The sequence below is a fragment of the Colobus angolensis genome, unplaced genomic scaffold (genome assembly GCF_000951035.1).
Source record: "Colobus angolensis palliatus isolate OR3802 unplaced genomic scaffold, Cang.pa_1.0 Scaffold246, whole genome shotgun sequence".
Lineage (NCBI taxonomy): Eukaryota > Metazoa > Chordata > Mammalia > Primates > Cercopithecidae > Colobus > Colobus angolensis.
In genome coordinates this window covers 2245718-2262836 of record NW_012115666.1, presented here as the reverse complement: position 1 = coordinate 2262836, position 17119 = coordinate 2245718, and the positions used below count along the sequence as shown (strand labels likewise).

The window sequence follows — 17119 nt, the reverse complement described above, 5'->3', positions numbered from 1 at the left end:
TGAGCTAAGTGGTCCCCCTTGGGTCAGGCAACTTCCCAGACCACCTGGCAGTCATCAAGGACAGCACTGGGCTGCTTAACAATCTCATTTTATTACATTTTATCTCTTTTTCTCCAAAACTGAAACCAAACTATCACTCCACACTGAATATCAGCCACATGGAAAGCCTTAAAATTCAACCCATTCTCAATAATTTGACTTTTTTAAATGGGGAAGGTATATTGTTCTCATTTTCCTAATTCTCATACTCAGTGGGGAACTGAAACAAACTTTCCATACACTTGCAAAAAATATATAAAAAGTATCACGCTGAAGCTGAAGCCAAACATCAAATGTTCAACTCAAACAATATGAAAGGTGGTCAGTTTTGCTCATGAAAGCAGTCACGTCACAGTTTCATAAGCAACGTGTACAACTCATCGCACGACAGCATGGAGGCTGGCATTTGGCTGTTTTCCGTTCTCTTCTTTTTCCTCCAGTTCCTCTCCACTGTATTTGTGTTCTTTTGAGCCCCCAAAATGACTATAAATTTAGCAGATTTAGCAAATTTAGCACCATAAATGTACTATCTCACAGTTTCTGTAAGTCAGATGTCTGGGCATAGCATGTTTCTGCTGGTTGTCTGTGTGGTCTCATAAGGCTAGAATCAAGGTGGCACCCCTTTCTGGGGGCTCTGGGGATGAACTCACTTCCAAGTTCATTCAAGTTGTTGGCAGAATTGCCTTCCACGTAGTAGGACTGAAGTCCCGTTTCCTTGCTGGCTGTTGCCCAGGGTCATTCTCAACTTCTAATTGCTTTCTGTGGCTTGGGGACTCCTCTTGCATCTGTAAATCTTTCTGGCTGAGTCTTGGGCATTGAAGGGTTCCTGTGAGTACATTGGGCCCACCCAGATAATCCAGGGCAATTTATTCTAAGGTCATCTGATTAGTAACTGCCTCTGACAGTGTGCTGGGCCTCTGCCAGATATCAAAGGCCAAGGACATGGGCTTTGAAGCAGCCCGAAGGAAACCAGAATCTTCTCCGGGAAGGAAGTTAATGATGGGTATTCCTGGGTCTCCCTTTGCTGATCACACACATCCCACCTCCATCTCTTTTTTTTAGATTTATTTTTAACCTTCCTACTACCTGCTACACAATGTTTCCCACCTCAGTTGAAGGTTGCACTTTCAAGTCCCCAAAACTGAGCATAAAGATTGATTTCTCTTTATTTCTTCTGCTTCCATACACAAATCAAGTCTTGTTTCCACCTCCAAAAGATCACTCAAATCCCAAACTGAGGAAACTCCAGTCCTTTATCAAGACTGCGTAAACTTTTCCTCAGAGATTGATGTGGTTTTTATTCTGCTGGTCAGCAAACAAATTAGCTCTCTGTTTGAAAAGAAGACGCTATTCTTGTGTTCCCGAAGCTGTTTTCTTGAGAAAATAATCTAGAACAGAAGCTGCAAGTGCCTCTGCTTACATGATATGCAGGAGCAGAAGATACATGGAAAACGTCTCCCAGGGCTTCTTTGAACCGTGCGAAAATTAAGGAAAAAGTAAATCAATGTAAATGTTAGGGTGCATTAGGCTGCAAGTAACAGAAATCCCCACTAATGGTAGCCTAAGCAATAAAGTACAGAATAGGAGGACCAGAGCTGGTTTGGTACCAATGTCAATGGCAACAGCGACTCAGACTATTTCTCTTCCACCATTCTCAACTTGTTTCCTGTTGGTCCTCATGTTCTCAAGATGGATGCTGCAACTCCAGGCATCACAACCACTTTCAAAGGAAGGAAGGAATAGCGTTGCCAGGTGCTGAAAAGGTGTCCCTTATGTGTGTCTTTTTCTTTTTATCAGGAAGAAATATTTCCCAGAAGCTCTGCAGAAACCTTCCCTGTATGGCCCATTGGCCAGAACTCGGTCCCTTGCTTACCTCTATCTCTAAGGAAGGCTGGGGAAGCATTTGGTAAAGGGGAATAGGAGGCAGTGTTTGGTTTGGATCCATTACGATCTCTCTGAAGATTTATTGCCACCCTAAATAAAACCAGAATTCTGTAAGGAGAGCAGAGAATGTTTCCTGCTCTACCAGCTAAGTGCTATGCTGTGCAGGGATAGTATCTCACACTCATCAGTGAAACTCAAACTTATTTCAAAGAGAAAGGCAAAGTCCTGTAAAGAACTTCCAATATCAAATACATAGAAACAGGGCTTTCCACCTCAGCCAGGGGTGAGCATTTGAGTCTCTATCTACTTAACCTCCACTCAACAAACCTCATCAGCGTGCATGCACACACACACACAGTCTCACATACACACACACACATACACACTCATACACATGCACACACTCATACACACATGCACACACATATACACATACACTCACACACATACACTCACACATACTCATACACACATTCATACACATGCACACACTCATACACACATGCACACACATATACACATACACTCACACACATACACTCACACATACTCATACACACATTCATACACATGCACACACTCATACACACATACACAAATACACTCACATATGCACATACTCCTACACAATCACACACACTACACACCCACACACTCATACACATAGACATACTCATACACACACACACATGCAGTCATACACACATACACATTCACACATGTACACATACACACACTCACATATATGCATGCACACATGCATATAAACACCACACACACATATACACACACACTCACACATGCACACATACACACATATGCACACACACACATATACACATGCAGATACAGACACACACAAACTCGTGTACACAACAGGAGATAAGCTAAAGTCTTTGAGATAAGAAAAAAATGGCTATTTGTTTCAAATAACTTGGTGGATAAGGAAATTCTTTTAATAGGCAATTTTTCTCAAGGAACGTGGCCAAATAGCAGGAATACATATGGCCCTAGAAATGCAGTGAGGTGGTCAGGAGCAAGAAATTCGTCCTAGTGGGGACAAGTTGTGCTTGTCTTTAGGTGTTGTAGACTCAGGGAGTAGATAGCCCAGCTGAAGTCGCCATCTTCCTCCTAGCCCCCTATTCACAGGACTAGATCTTTCTACTACCCCACTCGGGATTCAACCAACATCCTTGGATGGAAGCTGAAGATTCTGAGGATATGAGAGAATATTGGGGGTCTGGGGTTTCTGCACTCTGGCTAAGGGGTGGCCTGGGGCCGGGACAGGAGAGTGGGGGCACCGGGCAAGACAGACACAGAAAAGGAGGCCACTTGCCTGTGGGCTGCCCTGAGAAGGCCACACAGGAAAGTCTTGCCCCTTGCTCGGGCTCAGGAAGTGGGTGAGGTAAGCCACGGGCTCAGTTCCTACTTTTCTCATCTCCCTTAGAATCCAGATCTATAGGGCACGAGCACACTTTTCTGAACCCCTCGGTGAAGACGTTTTCACACCTCAGCAGAACCCAGGTGCGCTCCCATTGGTGCACGAAGAGCCAGGAGGAGGCCCAGAGGTGCTGACCCAACTCGAGGGGACCAGAGGCCAAGTCCCCCAGCTGTCCTCTTGGTGGGACAGAAAGGAGGCACCCTGCCTCACAGATGTCCCAAAGGTGAGCAGGGTGTAGACCCTGGCCTGAAAAGAAAATGGTAGATTATTAAAATAGAAACAATGGGAGCCCCTAGAACCTGACTTATCCTCCCTGTCTCCTTCTCCTCTCTCTCTTTCCCTCCTCAAACAGACTGTAAGGCCTCATTGATCCCATCTAATCAATCCATGTATATTGATCCAACATTTCCTTTCCCATCCCACTAGGAAGCTTCTAGAACTTTGGTGTGGTTAAGAGAGACAGTGAGCAGAGTTCAATGTGAGATTAATGACAGTAACAATTATTGTAGTAATAAGCCAAAGTCCTGCTTAGCACACTTTACATACTTCATACGTCAGTGAATCCTCGCTTCCACGTAAGGAGATGGGTTCTCCAGTTTTCTGCCAGGGCAGGAATCAGTCAGCTATTGCCTGGACAAAGCTTTGTAACAAACCACACCAAAACTCCTTGGCTGTCAGCGAACATTCATGCCCATGTTCACGGGTCTGCAGGTCGACTCAGGTCCAACCAATCTAGCCCAATCTCAGCTAGAGCTGAAAGTCTCTCCAAACTGATTCTCCTTGGGGAGGAACTACTCAGCAAATTCATTAATTGGGAATTTGTTTGCAGTTCTGTTGAGAAGGAAAACTAATCGTCGATGTATAGAAGATCTCCTAACTACCCTCCCCAAACTGTGATTCTGTGACAATACTGATCCAGCCTAGAATCCTTAGTTGAAATTTCAAGATTTATCATTTGCATATGCTTGTTACATTCAAGAATGTGATGTCTTAGAAGAAGTGGTAACCTTAGTTTGCCAAATGATCTCAGCTGTCTGCCTTCCTCTGGGCTTCGGGAACAGGCTGCCACAGGCTCCGGCCCCACGAGAGGCTGGCCCTGTTTCTGCGAGCTGGTGGTGGATGTGTTGCCCTGGGCAGCTATCAGCCAGAGGGAGATGGGGGTCACATATGAACTCGTCCCCAAGGAGGGGAGTTGAAGGCAAACCTAAGAAACTCAGCTGATTGTTGAATCAGAAGTGAAATCAGAGGTTTCTACCACTCCAATCCATTCCCTGTCTTTCTACAACATAAATGTAATCCCATTACTTAACTTGCTTAAGACCCATCCATAGCCCCCCACTGACCTGTGGACACAACACCACAGCGTGGCTTCCAAGTCCTTCCATGAAGGGACCCTATTTACCTCTCCTCGCCTACCAGCCTCCACCCTCTGCTCAACTCGTTCTCTTTGCCTGGAATCCCTGCCCTTCTTCTACTCTCTCTCTGCCCCCATCTCCCCACCTGCCACCCTTTCCCTATGTGTTATAATCCCCACCTTCTTTAAGATCCAGCCCAGCCTCCCAGCATCACGACACCTTTCCCACAGGCCCATTCCGGGACTAGTCATTCCTTTGTTCCCACCTTGGCACTCTGTCCCTCCTGGCACATCATGTTCTGTCTTGCGTCATTGTTTATGGAAACCAGGCCTATCTCCCCCATGGGACTCTGAATTCCTTGAGGATAAGGACCACATCTTACTCATTCTTGCATTTCTTTCCCCGTCTCTGCTGGCTTGCACATCAGTACTCCACAAAAGTTTGAAAAATGAATAAGTGAATGAATGCCCTAAATGAAGAGCTGCCAAACTAACAGGTGGGTTTTCTGTATGGCCTAGGCTAAGGGCAGCTGGTATTTCTACTCCAAGAACTAAACAATCAAATCATTTAGGCAACAGGAAAGAAAAACTTTCTTTTTTTTTTTTTGTTTGTTTGTTTGATAGACCTACAAAACAATAGAAAGTGTAACTTCTAAACAAAGGACAGGAACATTGAACATAAAATTTTGGGGGAAAATGTCAATCCTGAGGTACTATGCCACAATTCTGCAAAATAATCAAAATCTTAACCAGTATTTGGGCAATGACCTGACATTTTCTGCCTTTCAAAATACAAAATGTACCAAGATAACCACAGACCTGCTATCAGACAACTCGTGTCACTGCAAAGTCCATTACCAAATCCCATTTGCTCCAATTTCTCATTTCGCATGAGCTATCATCTTGCCGCTCTCCTGTGCCGCCACTTAAAAGCCTCATTATTAGGAGTGGGGAGTACACATTTGGATGGGCAGAGTGTTTGCAATTATATTTTAAGGTGCTTCCCAAAGCTATAAAGTCAGAGCTCTAAACGGCATGATGGACAATGTAATTGTCAACAGACTACGAAACGAGTCTGAAAATAGAGTCAGCACTGCTCAGCCTGGAAGGATGCGCCTGCAGAGCAGACACATCCAAAAGGACTGATGGGGGTTCGAGGAGCAGGGTCAGAAAGCTGAGTGGCCTCGAGCAAGTCACGTAACCTCCTTGGACTGAATTTCTTCATCTAACAAAGACAGTGAGACATGATGACCTCCGAGGGTCTTTTCATACTGAAAGTCTCTAGGGAGGAACAGGGAAATTCTACATTTGTTTGTTTCTTTGTTTTTTAGAGATGGAGTCTGGCTCTGTCACCCAGGCTGGAGTACAGTGGTGCAATCTTGGCTCACTGCAAACTTCACCTCCCAGGTTCAAGTGATTCTTCTGTGTGAGCCTCCCAAGCTGGGATTATAGACAACCGCCACCACAACTGCTAATTTTTTGTATTTTTTTTAGTAGAGATGGGGTTTCACCGTGTTGGCCAGGCTGGTCTCGAACTCTTGACCTCAGGTGATCCACCCGCCTCAGCACCTCAAAGTACCGAGATTACAGGCGTGAGCCACAGCGCCCAGACATAAATATTAAGTAGAATAAATGAGACAGCCAAATGGGCCACCAGCCACAGAGACACACTATTTATTGAGCTGTTATTTTGTGCTGAGCTTTGTGCCTGACATCCTACAATTGTAATTAAATCCACACACAATACAAAAACAGCATCATGATTGCCACTTCACAGGTGTGGAAATTCAGGCGCAGGGAGATGCAGTGTCTTGCCCAAGGTCACCCAGCTGGCTAAGTAACAGGGCAGTGGGAGATGAACTCAGGTCTGCTAAATCCAACACCCAAGCTCTTTCGACTAAGTGCAACTCCCTTTTTTGTTTTGTGTTGTTTTGTAAGGCACTGAAGTATTCATTCTGCAAAAGTCTCACATATTGCACTCCTGTTACAATATTATTGCAACTTTTCCTTTTCAAAAGGTTGCTCCCATAGGCTCCACTTACACAACAGTGTGACTCCAAGGCCACGCCAGGCCCTGTGCCCCTCTTGGTGATCTCCCTGATGAAGGGACACACTCATTTTCTCAAGCATATTACAACCCAGTTTCACCAGTGAAGATCACCAAGCGAGGACATGGGACTGATAAAGACTCAAAGGCTGAATGAGTCCCCAAGGGTCTGGTGAGGTTGCCCTTCTGGTGGCTCATTGACTAAAATGTCTATGCTTTCGATGAAGTTTTAGGGACATTATTGATCGAAAATGAAGGAGTAATTCCTAGGTAAACATCTCTTGCTTTCCTTCCTCTCCTTGTTATAAGTGCATGTTGTGGGAATAGAACAGACTAAACTCCTGAGTTGTACCACCTTCCTATAGCCAATAGGTTGCTGCTATTCGCTGAGGTCTCAATAACCTTATAGGCTGGGATTGTAATATTTGGTGATTTGATTAAATGGACATTGAATGCTCTACCCAATGCAAAATAATCCCACACTAGAAAGTAGGCCTGTGAAAAAGCATGCTCTGTCCCGTTGAACAGTTAGATAAATTCAAAGAGTCCACATTTCATAAGATTCCACGATTCCTCCTGCTGGGACAATAAAATAAATGTGCTGTGGACGCTGGAGAACATATGGGTGGTGCTGATAAGCGGAGAGGTTAGAGACTAGAACAAGCATTTGAAAGACCTACAGTGAATTTACACCTTTAGGTGTCATACCTGTCCCTTACAAACTCCCAGGCAGGTAGTTTTGATGTGGAATGGGGGCTATTTAAATATTAAAGAACTAAAGGTAAAATCTTGGTCTATTATGTCTGGTTTCTACCCATTTGTCTTCCTACGCAGACCTCTAAAATGACACCATTTTAGACAAAATGGTACCTTACAAAATTAGGTAGGCAGGTTAAACAATGTTCTTTTCCCTCACAATCATAGAAAGAGAAACCAGAAAGACGAAGAAAGGCCTGTACTAAACCATTACCTATTTTGTTAAACATAAAGTAAAAAAGACCCAAGGGTCTCTTTTCTTTGAAAAAAAAAATACAAAATGGTTAGAAATACAAACTGGATTTACCACGTTCTTCCCAATCACCCATAAAAATAGTGATTTGGAAAATATGAGAATCTTCCCATGAGCTAAAAAAGAAAATGTTTCCATTGAGATTGTTTTCATAAGACACCCAGGAGAGTGCTTAATCCACATTAGGTATGTTGTCAGTTTCAGCTCTCTCCAGTCTCCTTAGGAACACTATGGCTTGTAGTGCTGAAACAGTTGCCGTATTTTTCCAGTATCATCAAACTATTAATACAAGGCTGACTAGGCTGGCTCGCTTGCAAAGCCTGGCCCGGCCACGGGCTAGCTGACTGTGGGAGGAAGCACTGGGTCGCTGGCCGCCCCGGCAAGGCTCAGGTCTTAGTTCCCACTCCGCTCTGCACTCACAGGTCCGGGTGAGACACGTGCCTCTCCGACCCCCAGTTCCCTCGCAGGTAAAGTGGAAATGCTAATGCTCTCTGTTCAATAGTGTCTTCGTGATGCTGAAATGAGGTACCTTTTAGGAAAGCACTTCGTAAACTTGAAGGGGATGTTCATATGCTCTTTATGAATCCTGTGTGATGAAAAGGCAGGGGGTTGCAGTTCCACTCAGCGAGTGGATGAAAATAGCTTTGAAATGTGTAGATGAATAATGCTAAGACTTCATCCCATTATATTTGTTCATGCTAGAAATTTCCAGCTTTTACTCTCAGTCATTACATACTTGGTCTAATTGATACGGCCCAGCAAAGGGATCTCTGCTGTTTCTCAGTTTGCTCTCCAGGTCCATCTTGTTATCATGATGCACCATTAAAGAGGTACTCAATTTCAATATGAATATTCAACAATATTTGTGTCCGTCATTACTACTAGAGAGAACTTTGAAGATGCTGAAAAGCCAGCTCCTAGGACAATATTATCTCTGAAGAAAACAATGACAAGTCTCACCACTGGAGGAAATACTCCCCGAGTTTAGAGCGGCAGTGATAAAAATGTGGCTCATTTCCGGCTCAACATTTTTTCTGGTAGACACAAGATAAAAATTAGTCGGTTGGACATGTATGAGCGGACATCTGCTGTTTTTGCCTGCCCAGGGTCCTTTTGGGTAAAGGAACGCATCTTTTCCCTTTGGCTTCTCTTGGGACATTAGCTGTGGGTGGAGCCACACCTTCTAGAAAGGAGACTACAGGTTGCTGGCTTTTCGGATAGGTGTCAGACACCTGCAGAACAGACATACCTTCACTAGTAACAAAACATTCAAGTAACTTAAACCATGAAGGTGGCTTATAGGTCCAAATAACTGACACCATTTAGGGTTTCATGTACAGTTCAATACCGGGCTGAAATGATAAAGCACCCAGTTTTTCTCAATGCATTGACTCCATTCTTTCAGTGTCGGCCTGCCTCAGGAATGTTTCCTTTCACACTTGCCTGGTGGCTGTCAGTAGCTGGATCCTTCCTTACTGAAGGAAGGGGCCTGCTCTAGCATTGTCTTGATGCTCACTGCGTGGACTGGACTGGCTGACATGCTGGAGTGGACATTTGCTGTTTTTGCCTGCCCAGTGTCCCTTAAGAACTCATCTCTTCGTTTTAATGTTTCTGAGGACATTAGCTCTGGGTGGAGCCATGCCTCTGGAATGGACACTACAGGTTTCTGGCTGCAGTAGGATGGCTTGCTATAGGGTTGTAGGATCGCCATCAGCTCAGTCCCTGCAGTCAGCAGTGGAATGTGCCAGGTGGCTCAGCGCAGGTCATGTTCTTCACCCCTGAAGTTGCTGGGAAATTAGTGAGAGATCTAAAACACTGGTGAAACAAAGGGGAGAATGGATATTTGGTAGGCAACCACTTATGGGTCCACTCCGTCAGGTAAAATACTTTAATTTTTATTTATTATTTAATTTGTTTGAGACACAGTCTCACTCTGTCACCCAGGCTGGAGTGCAGTGGCACGATCTTGGCTCACGGCAACCTCCGCCTCCCGGATTCAAGCCATTCTCCTGTCTCAGCCTCCCGAGTAGCTGGGATTACAAGCATGTGTCACCATGCCCAGCTAAGTTTTTTTGTATTTTTAGTAGAGACGGGGTTTCACCATATTGGCCAGGTTGGTCTTGAACTCCTGACCTCAGGTGATTCGCCCACCTCAGCCTCCGAAAGTGCTGGGATTACAGGTGTGAGCCACCCTACCTAGCCAAAATATTTTAATTTTGGCATGTAATCGTGATGGTGGTTTAGTTTTTCCTATTTTTTCATTTCGTATGGCTCTTCGGAGGGAGAAAGACTAGCAAAGGTAGGTGTACAGTGGACATTTCCCTCTGCATTAAATAAAAATTAGACTCCTTTAAAGGGGATGTTTTCAGATTTTGAAATTTATCTTCTTACACGAAATTATACAATTCATCCACTCTACTTCAAGCGCCCCACATTCTGACAGAAAAAAATGTAGATGAAATGTCAAACATTTCTAGAAATAGGAGGAAAACAGGAGAAAGAACAATCCTACAGATGACATAAGGGAAAAATGGGAATGTATAAATAATTTAAGTCACGACAGTGTAAATGTGTATGTAATTTGACTTTAGTAAATATTTACCGTTGAACATGAAAACAAGTTTCTAGTCATAAAACCCTCTACTTGATTACACTTTCAGCCAGAGAAAAACTCTACAGAGAAGTCAAGCTACTTTCAAAGGTGCAGACATTAATTTATTAAACACTAGTCTTTTCTAATTTTCAATAACAAACATTTTTGCCTTTTACAATCTCTTCACATTCGCCATTTATCAAAGATCTGTACGTGGTTTAAAAGCACGTCACGAACATTCGGGAGATCATGCATCTTCGTAACTGACCAGATGTGTGCTATTGCCTACCCCACTCTTCTCAGTGATGTCTTTGAGAGAGACAGTCCTACATTGGCTATTATAAAGGTCAATCTTTCTAAATAATCAGAGCAAAATCTCTTTAGCCCTTTAAGGTTATCTGGGTTTGCAAATAGAAGAATACCACAAATCCATTTCCACTTCACAGGGATCTAAGTATGCATGCAAATGCACACACATGAAGAACGCTGTAGTACTCGAGTGTCAGCCACATCTTAGACTCCGAATATTACCCTGACTGACCTGTGTGAGGTCTGTATTCCACTGTAAAAGGGCCTTTCACATGAATTTTGGCACTACAAAGTTAGCGAACTCAAACTGAGAAAATGTGTAATTATTCAATGCCTCCCAATAACCAGCCAAGCTGGAAGAAATGGTAGGATTTGATAGAGGGCACCGAGATTCCAAGAGTTGTAAACAAGGCTTGTGAAGCAGAGTGGGAAGAAGGAGTGGCCAAAGGCCACGTCATTGTTCACGTACTAGAAAGCGGAGTATAAATAAAAGACTCCCATCTGCCCCGTATCAGCCCAATATAGGTAAGTAAAAATGCTTTGTAAATATTATTAATAGTGGAAAACAACTGATGTGATGTTCGAGAATTAAACCTTCCAAATACTCATTTTCATAAAGAAAATTAAACTTTCTTCTAGGTTTCCTTTTCTTTATGTCACAGGAATTTGAATATAGTTTAATCGGAGAAATACTTAATATTAACATCCTATTGTAAAAGTAGAATAGCATTCTAATTAAAACAGTGCTTCAGTGGGTTTTTCCTAATGGAAAGAACTAGAGTTTACTTACAGCTAAACCTTCACCAACATAAGAGAAAAATTCACCAGTTTTCAATGAACATTTTGTAAAGTATGTATAGGAAAACAAGGATTTATAAGGATACACTTATAGTTCCATTACTATCATTTATCACTGTATCATGCACAAAACAATTCCATTAATACATTTATTGTATTATCCATTTCAGTACTTATACTAATATAGTCATTTAATTTGGATATTTGAAATTTAGAATAGATTCATTGCTGTTAGTGCACTATCGGAAGAGAATTCTAGGTTACTTATTTGTAATTAGGATTCAGACAAATGCCCATTTCTAAACACTACACAAAAACTAGCACAAGTGGCAGAGACTGATTCTACTTCCTGTCTTCAAAAGACAATGATCGCTACAAAAAGTCAATATGAACCATAGGATTTTGCTTTCTACCTTGCCTGAACAAATTTCATAAATTCAAGAAAGATCCTTGAGCTTTAAGCAGTTCTCACTCTCTGGGGAAAGGCAAAGGATAGCAGCTCCTTTGTGGTAAGGACATGAGGCAGTTGTCAGGAGACCTGGGCTAAAACCCTGGCTCAACCCAAGTGCCCCTGTGACCTTACTTGACCTCCTTGATTCTACAAATTAGTTTGATCTAAATTCTCCCCAACGCTAATCTGCAGTTCACAAGTCCTATGATTCTCAGGAAGGTGTGAGGCTGGAAGAGCATATTGGTTAGTGATTCTCAAAGTGTGGCTCTGCAGCATCACCACCTGGGAATTTGCAAGGAATGCAGATTCTTGGACCTCCACCCCGCATCTACATAATCAGCAATCTGTGTCTTCAGAACATTTGCAGAAGATTCTGATGCACATCACGTGAGAACCAGTGGACTAGACCAAAACTACATTTAAGAGATTCAAAGTTCCAAATGCAAGGTAAAGGAAATAAATCTAAACTCCATCATCAGACTCAGTTTATCAGATCCCATCACTGCTGCACAACACAGATAATTAATTTTCAGGACTATGGCATTGAAGACATCTAAACCACAATTTAAATAATGAATAATCTGAGAAAAAAATGAGGCCACAGAAGTAAAAATAAGGGCATTTTTAGCTATTAATAGTCAATAAAACTTAATTATATTTCTAACTAGGCAAGTTAGGATTTTATTTATTCTTTTTTGAGACAGTCTTGCTTTGTCACCCCAGCTGGAGTGCAGTGGCTCGGATCTTGGTTCACTGCTGCAACCTTTGCCTCCCAGGTTCAAGTGAGTCTTATGCCTCAGCCACCCAAGTAGCTAGGATTACAGGTGCATGCCACCATGCCTGGCTAATTTTTATATTTTTCGTGGAGGTGGAGCTTCGCCATGTTGGCCACGCGGATCTCGAACTCCTGACCTCAAGTGATCCACCCGCCTCAGCCTCTCAGAGTGCTGGGATTACAGGGTGAGCCTCCACACCCAGCCCTAAATTATTTTTATATATTTTCAAAGCTATTGATTGTTTATGAAAAAATCATTTCCTAACTATAAAGAATTTCTCCTTCAATCTTGTGAATATTTAATAAAAAGTTTTATTCAGGCTCATATGTATGCTAAAGTACTTCATTAATATAAAATATAATAATATGTGGTTAGGAGTTTTTACACTGCTAACATAATAAATTGAAACATTTGAGTCATTCTGCACATTATAGTAACTGTAGTTACTTTTTACACATGACTATCTTGGCGTTTAATTTCTAATTTTGTAAAAGCCAAAAACAAATTCATATACAGCCAGTCCTCCATATCTATAGGTTCCATATCCACAGATTAAGTCAACCTCAGGTAGAAAATATTCAATAAATAATGAACAATTTTTAAAAAGGCAAATTTAAAAAACTGCCAGGCACAGTGGTGAGTACCTGTAGTCCTGGCTACTTGGGATGCTCAAGTGGGAGGACTGTGTAAGCCCAGGAGTTCGAGACCAGCCTGGTCAAAGTGTCCCATTGTGAGTCCTCACCTCTTAGAACACACACACAAACACATACACTATACAGTATAACTATTTACACAGCATTTGTATTTATATTGTATTAGGTATTAGAAGTAATCTAGAGATGATTTAAAGTATACAGGAGGATGTCTACAGGTTAAATGCAAATACTACTCCATTTTATACCAGAGACCACAGCATCTGTGGATTTGGGTATCTGTGCAGGGTCTTGGAACCAATCCAAGAATACCAAGGAACAACTAACTGTATGGACATAATCTACTGTATGGCTCCATAATCTACTCTCTGAAGAAGTGTAACTATAATAAAATATGTAATTGTTTTATACATAAAATATACAAAACAAAAAAGTTTATAATTTTATAATTATAAATAATTAAATAAATGATTAAATACTTTCCTTGCTAAGTTATCCTGATCTTTCCTAAATTTGGTTACCACACGAAGAGGACTAGGTCTACTTCACAGTCTATTTGATCTTTGTTTTCTGAGATTAATAAGAATTAGGCTAGTGAAAAAGACCCCTTTTCAATTGTTCCATACTACGTTTTTAAACATGGCTCCCCAAACATCAAAAAGAATCGACATGGTTAATGAAATACTTTAAATATTACAAAGAAAAATCATTGATTTGCAAAATGCAAAAATCTGAAATCCATCTCTATCATTTCTTTTCAACTGTAACAGGTTAAAAACACTTTAGGAAAAAGTGAGGAGGATATGTGCCAAAACCTAAACCTAAGCACCTGAATCTTGGTGAAAATCTGCAATGAGGTATCTTTTGGAGGTTGTTTTATTATATCAGAAGCTTAGTTCTTAAAACACTTAGCCAAAGTCAATGGATTTGCTTTATTTTATTTAAAAATAAAGTCATTCCTGCAGCAAGAAGGCTAAAACCCAGGTAGGTATCACTATAAGAAAGGGTTTAGCCAGGCATGGTGGCTCACGCCTGTAATCCCAGCACTTTGGGAGGCCAAGGCGGGTGGATCACGAGGTCAAGAGATCAAGACCATCCTGGCCAACATGGTGAAACCCTGTCTCTACCAAAAATACAAAAATAAGCTGGGCGTGGTGACGGGCGCCCAAAATCCCAGCTACTTGGGAGGCTGAGGCAGGAGAATTGCTTGAACCCGAGAGGCAGAGGTTGCAGTGAGCCGAGATCATGCCATTGCACTCCAGCCTGGGTGACACAGTGAGACTCTGTCTCAAAACAAAACAAAAACAAAAAACAAAAAAGAAAGGGTTTAAATGTACTGCAGTCATCTAGGATTCTGATACCAGTGTCAGCATGCCCTAAATCAATTCACTTCAGTAAGTCTAATAACACTGTACAGCTCACGAGATGCTGAATAAGCTCAACAGACAAATGCACATTTAACATCAGATCATCTCCTCACTGCATTTTTCAAGCTTCTTAACAAACTGTTCAACTGCAGTGATACACTTTAGGTATATCCATGAGGCAAAGTATTAGAGAAATGGGCTGTTCAGATATATCTCTTATGATAGGTGTGGGTATACCTCTATCATAACAAAATTTAAGACTAGCATATTCAGCTTTTATTTTTTTCCTTTTAATGAGACAGTCTCACTCTGTCGCCCAGGCTGGAGTGCAGTGGCACTATCTCCGCTCACTGCAACCCCCGCCTCCTGGGTTCAAGTGATTCTCCTGCCTCAGCCTCCCGAGTAGCTGGGATTACAGCCGCGTGCCACCACGCCTGGCTAATTTTTGTATTTTTAGTAGACAGGGTTTCACCATGTTGACCAGGCTCAAACTCCTGATCTCAAGTGACCCACTCACCTCAGCCTTCCAAAGTGCTAGGATTACAAGCATGAGCCACCATGCCCAGCCAACTTTCTTAAAAGCAACTTTTTATCACTGTGTCCAATTCTGGGTTTTTATCACATTCTCACAAAGTTCTATACATCAAATAATCTGAGCTGGTTAAAGAAGATGACAAAATGAATGCAACATTTAATACAGTTTTATTTGTTTAATTTGGTAAATGTAGAATGTAATGGTTTCAAGGCAAACCCTGGATTACTTCAGTCACAACCCAATAGTTAACATGATTCTGAAGAACAGTCTTATCTTCAATATCTACCCACTTCTAAACAAACACATCTATAGAAATCCATGTACATATATATTAGTTTTCAACAACTCAGGATTTTCAACAACTCTAAAATTTCAATTTTATATTCTGAACACACTTCAAAATTATCCATTTGATGCAGGATATAGCCATAGGGAGATAAAAATTCATGCAATGATATTCAGGTTGTTTTAAAGGTAAATCCAATATTTGATCATTCAATGCTACATAAAGTGCACTGAATATCTAAAATAAAACAAGTGCCAATTTTATCATTAATTAATAACATATTTATTGTCTTGAAACCAAACTGGCCCAAGTTACTTTTTGTCTTTTTGAGTCAGCTCTGTATAAACTCATTTCTCTCAAGTTTCTTGTGAAATAAAAACCAAGATACTCCATTTCTTCTTTGCGGTTAACAAGAGATGGCAGCGGGCTCAAGGTAGGTATGTTCTTGATAATTCAGAGTCAGAAAGTACTTCTTCTTGAGCAGAAGGTTCATAATCTCCTACATTTTCAGCCAACTCAATATCTAACTCATCATTACTTTCTGCACTGTAATCAACTTCTTCAAGGAATCGAGGTTCATCTTCATCCAAAACGTAAGTGGTAGGGCTGCAGCCAAAACACACAGAACATACAAGACTTTGTTAGGTCTTAAGGTCCTAATGTAAGATTATTTCACCATACTGGACTCTGATTCCAACATAATAAAAGCTGCATTAACTTTAAAAATCTTATCCAAATGAACAAGTTGAGATTTATAATAAGTGAAAGTTCCTTGTATTGACAATAAGCAGTGAAATGTGAATTATTAATTATATTACAAGAGTATCGACATATATCCTAACATTAGATAGCTTAAAAAACAGTGAACTCTCTCATCAGGTTATTTCTTTGAAAGACTTCATCAATTTGCAAGCCAAGATTTATTTTTAAATTCTACTTTAATCACTGTAAATCAGGCAAATATAATTTCAACAGTCCTTACAAGAAACTGTGAGCATTTAATTGGCTTCTCGGGCAATGCACTAAAACCACTCACTCTAAGTCTATAAAGTGATTAGCTGCCATAAAAACAGCCCATGTACCCACCCCCCGAGTTTCCGTAGGTCAAGAATAAAAATGAAAAACAAGTGAACACTCTATACCGAGATTAATTACTTTCCCTAAGGACACAGAATAAGACATTTGCTTAAAAGCACTAAGTGCTTCTAAATATTTCATGAAGTAAGTCGTTTGGGACTGAGACAACTTTTCTACTAGGTTCTGTAACGTATTCTTTCCTAGAAAAATATCACATTATTCTGATATCTCCCCATTTGTGAGATACACCCCCCCCCACACATACAATATCAAAGAAACACTACAGAAACATTTCAAAATCTCTAAGGTAGTGCCCAAAACTACCTTAATTTCATATAGATGTATGTTTGTTTATTTCCCACCTGTTTCCAAAAAGGATTTCCTATAACTGATACAATTAAAACCTATAAAATCAGACAATGAAAAGGGAACAGTAATCTGTTAAAATAAGAGAGAAGCAGATGTCATTAGGCACCTAAAATGAGAGAATTCATGCAACT

At 41.2% G+C, this 17119-nt stretch overlaps 1 protein-coding gene across 3 annotated transcripts in view; it reads right to left on the bottom strand.

The window, feature by feature from the left end:
• Nucleotides 1-15404: 15404 nt before the first annotated feature.
• AGTPBP1 (ATP/GTP binding protein 1) overlaps nucleotides 15405-17119 on the bottom strand; it is a 205896-nt gene continuing 204181 nt past the window's right edge. For all 3 annotated transcript variants that reach the window (XM_011945894.1, XM_011945892.1, XM_011945893.1), the window contains one exon: nucleotides 15405-16148. In XM_011945894.1, coding sequence (XP_011801284.1) covers nucleotides 15971-16148 — 178 coding nt within the window. In that variant the 3' untranslated portion in view covers nucleotides 15405-15970. The remainder of the gene's footprint in view (nucleotides 16149-17119) is intronic.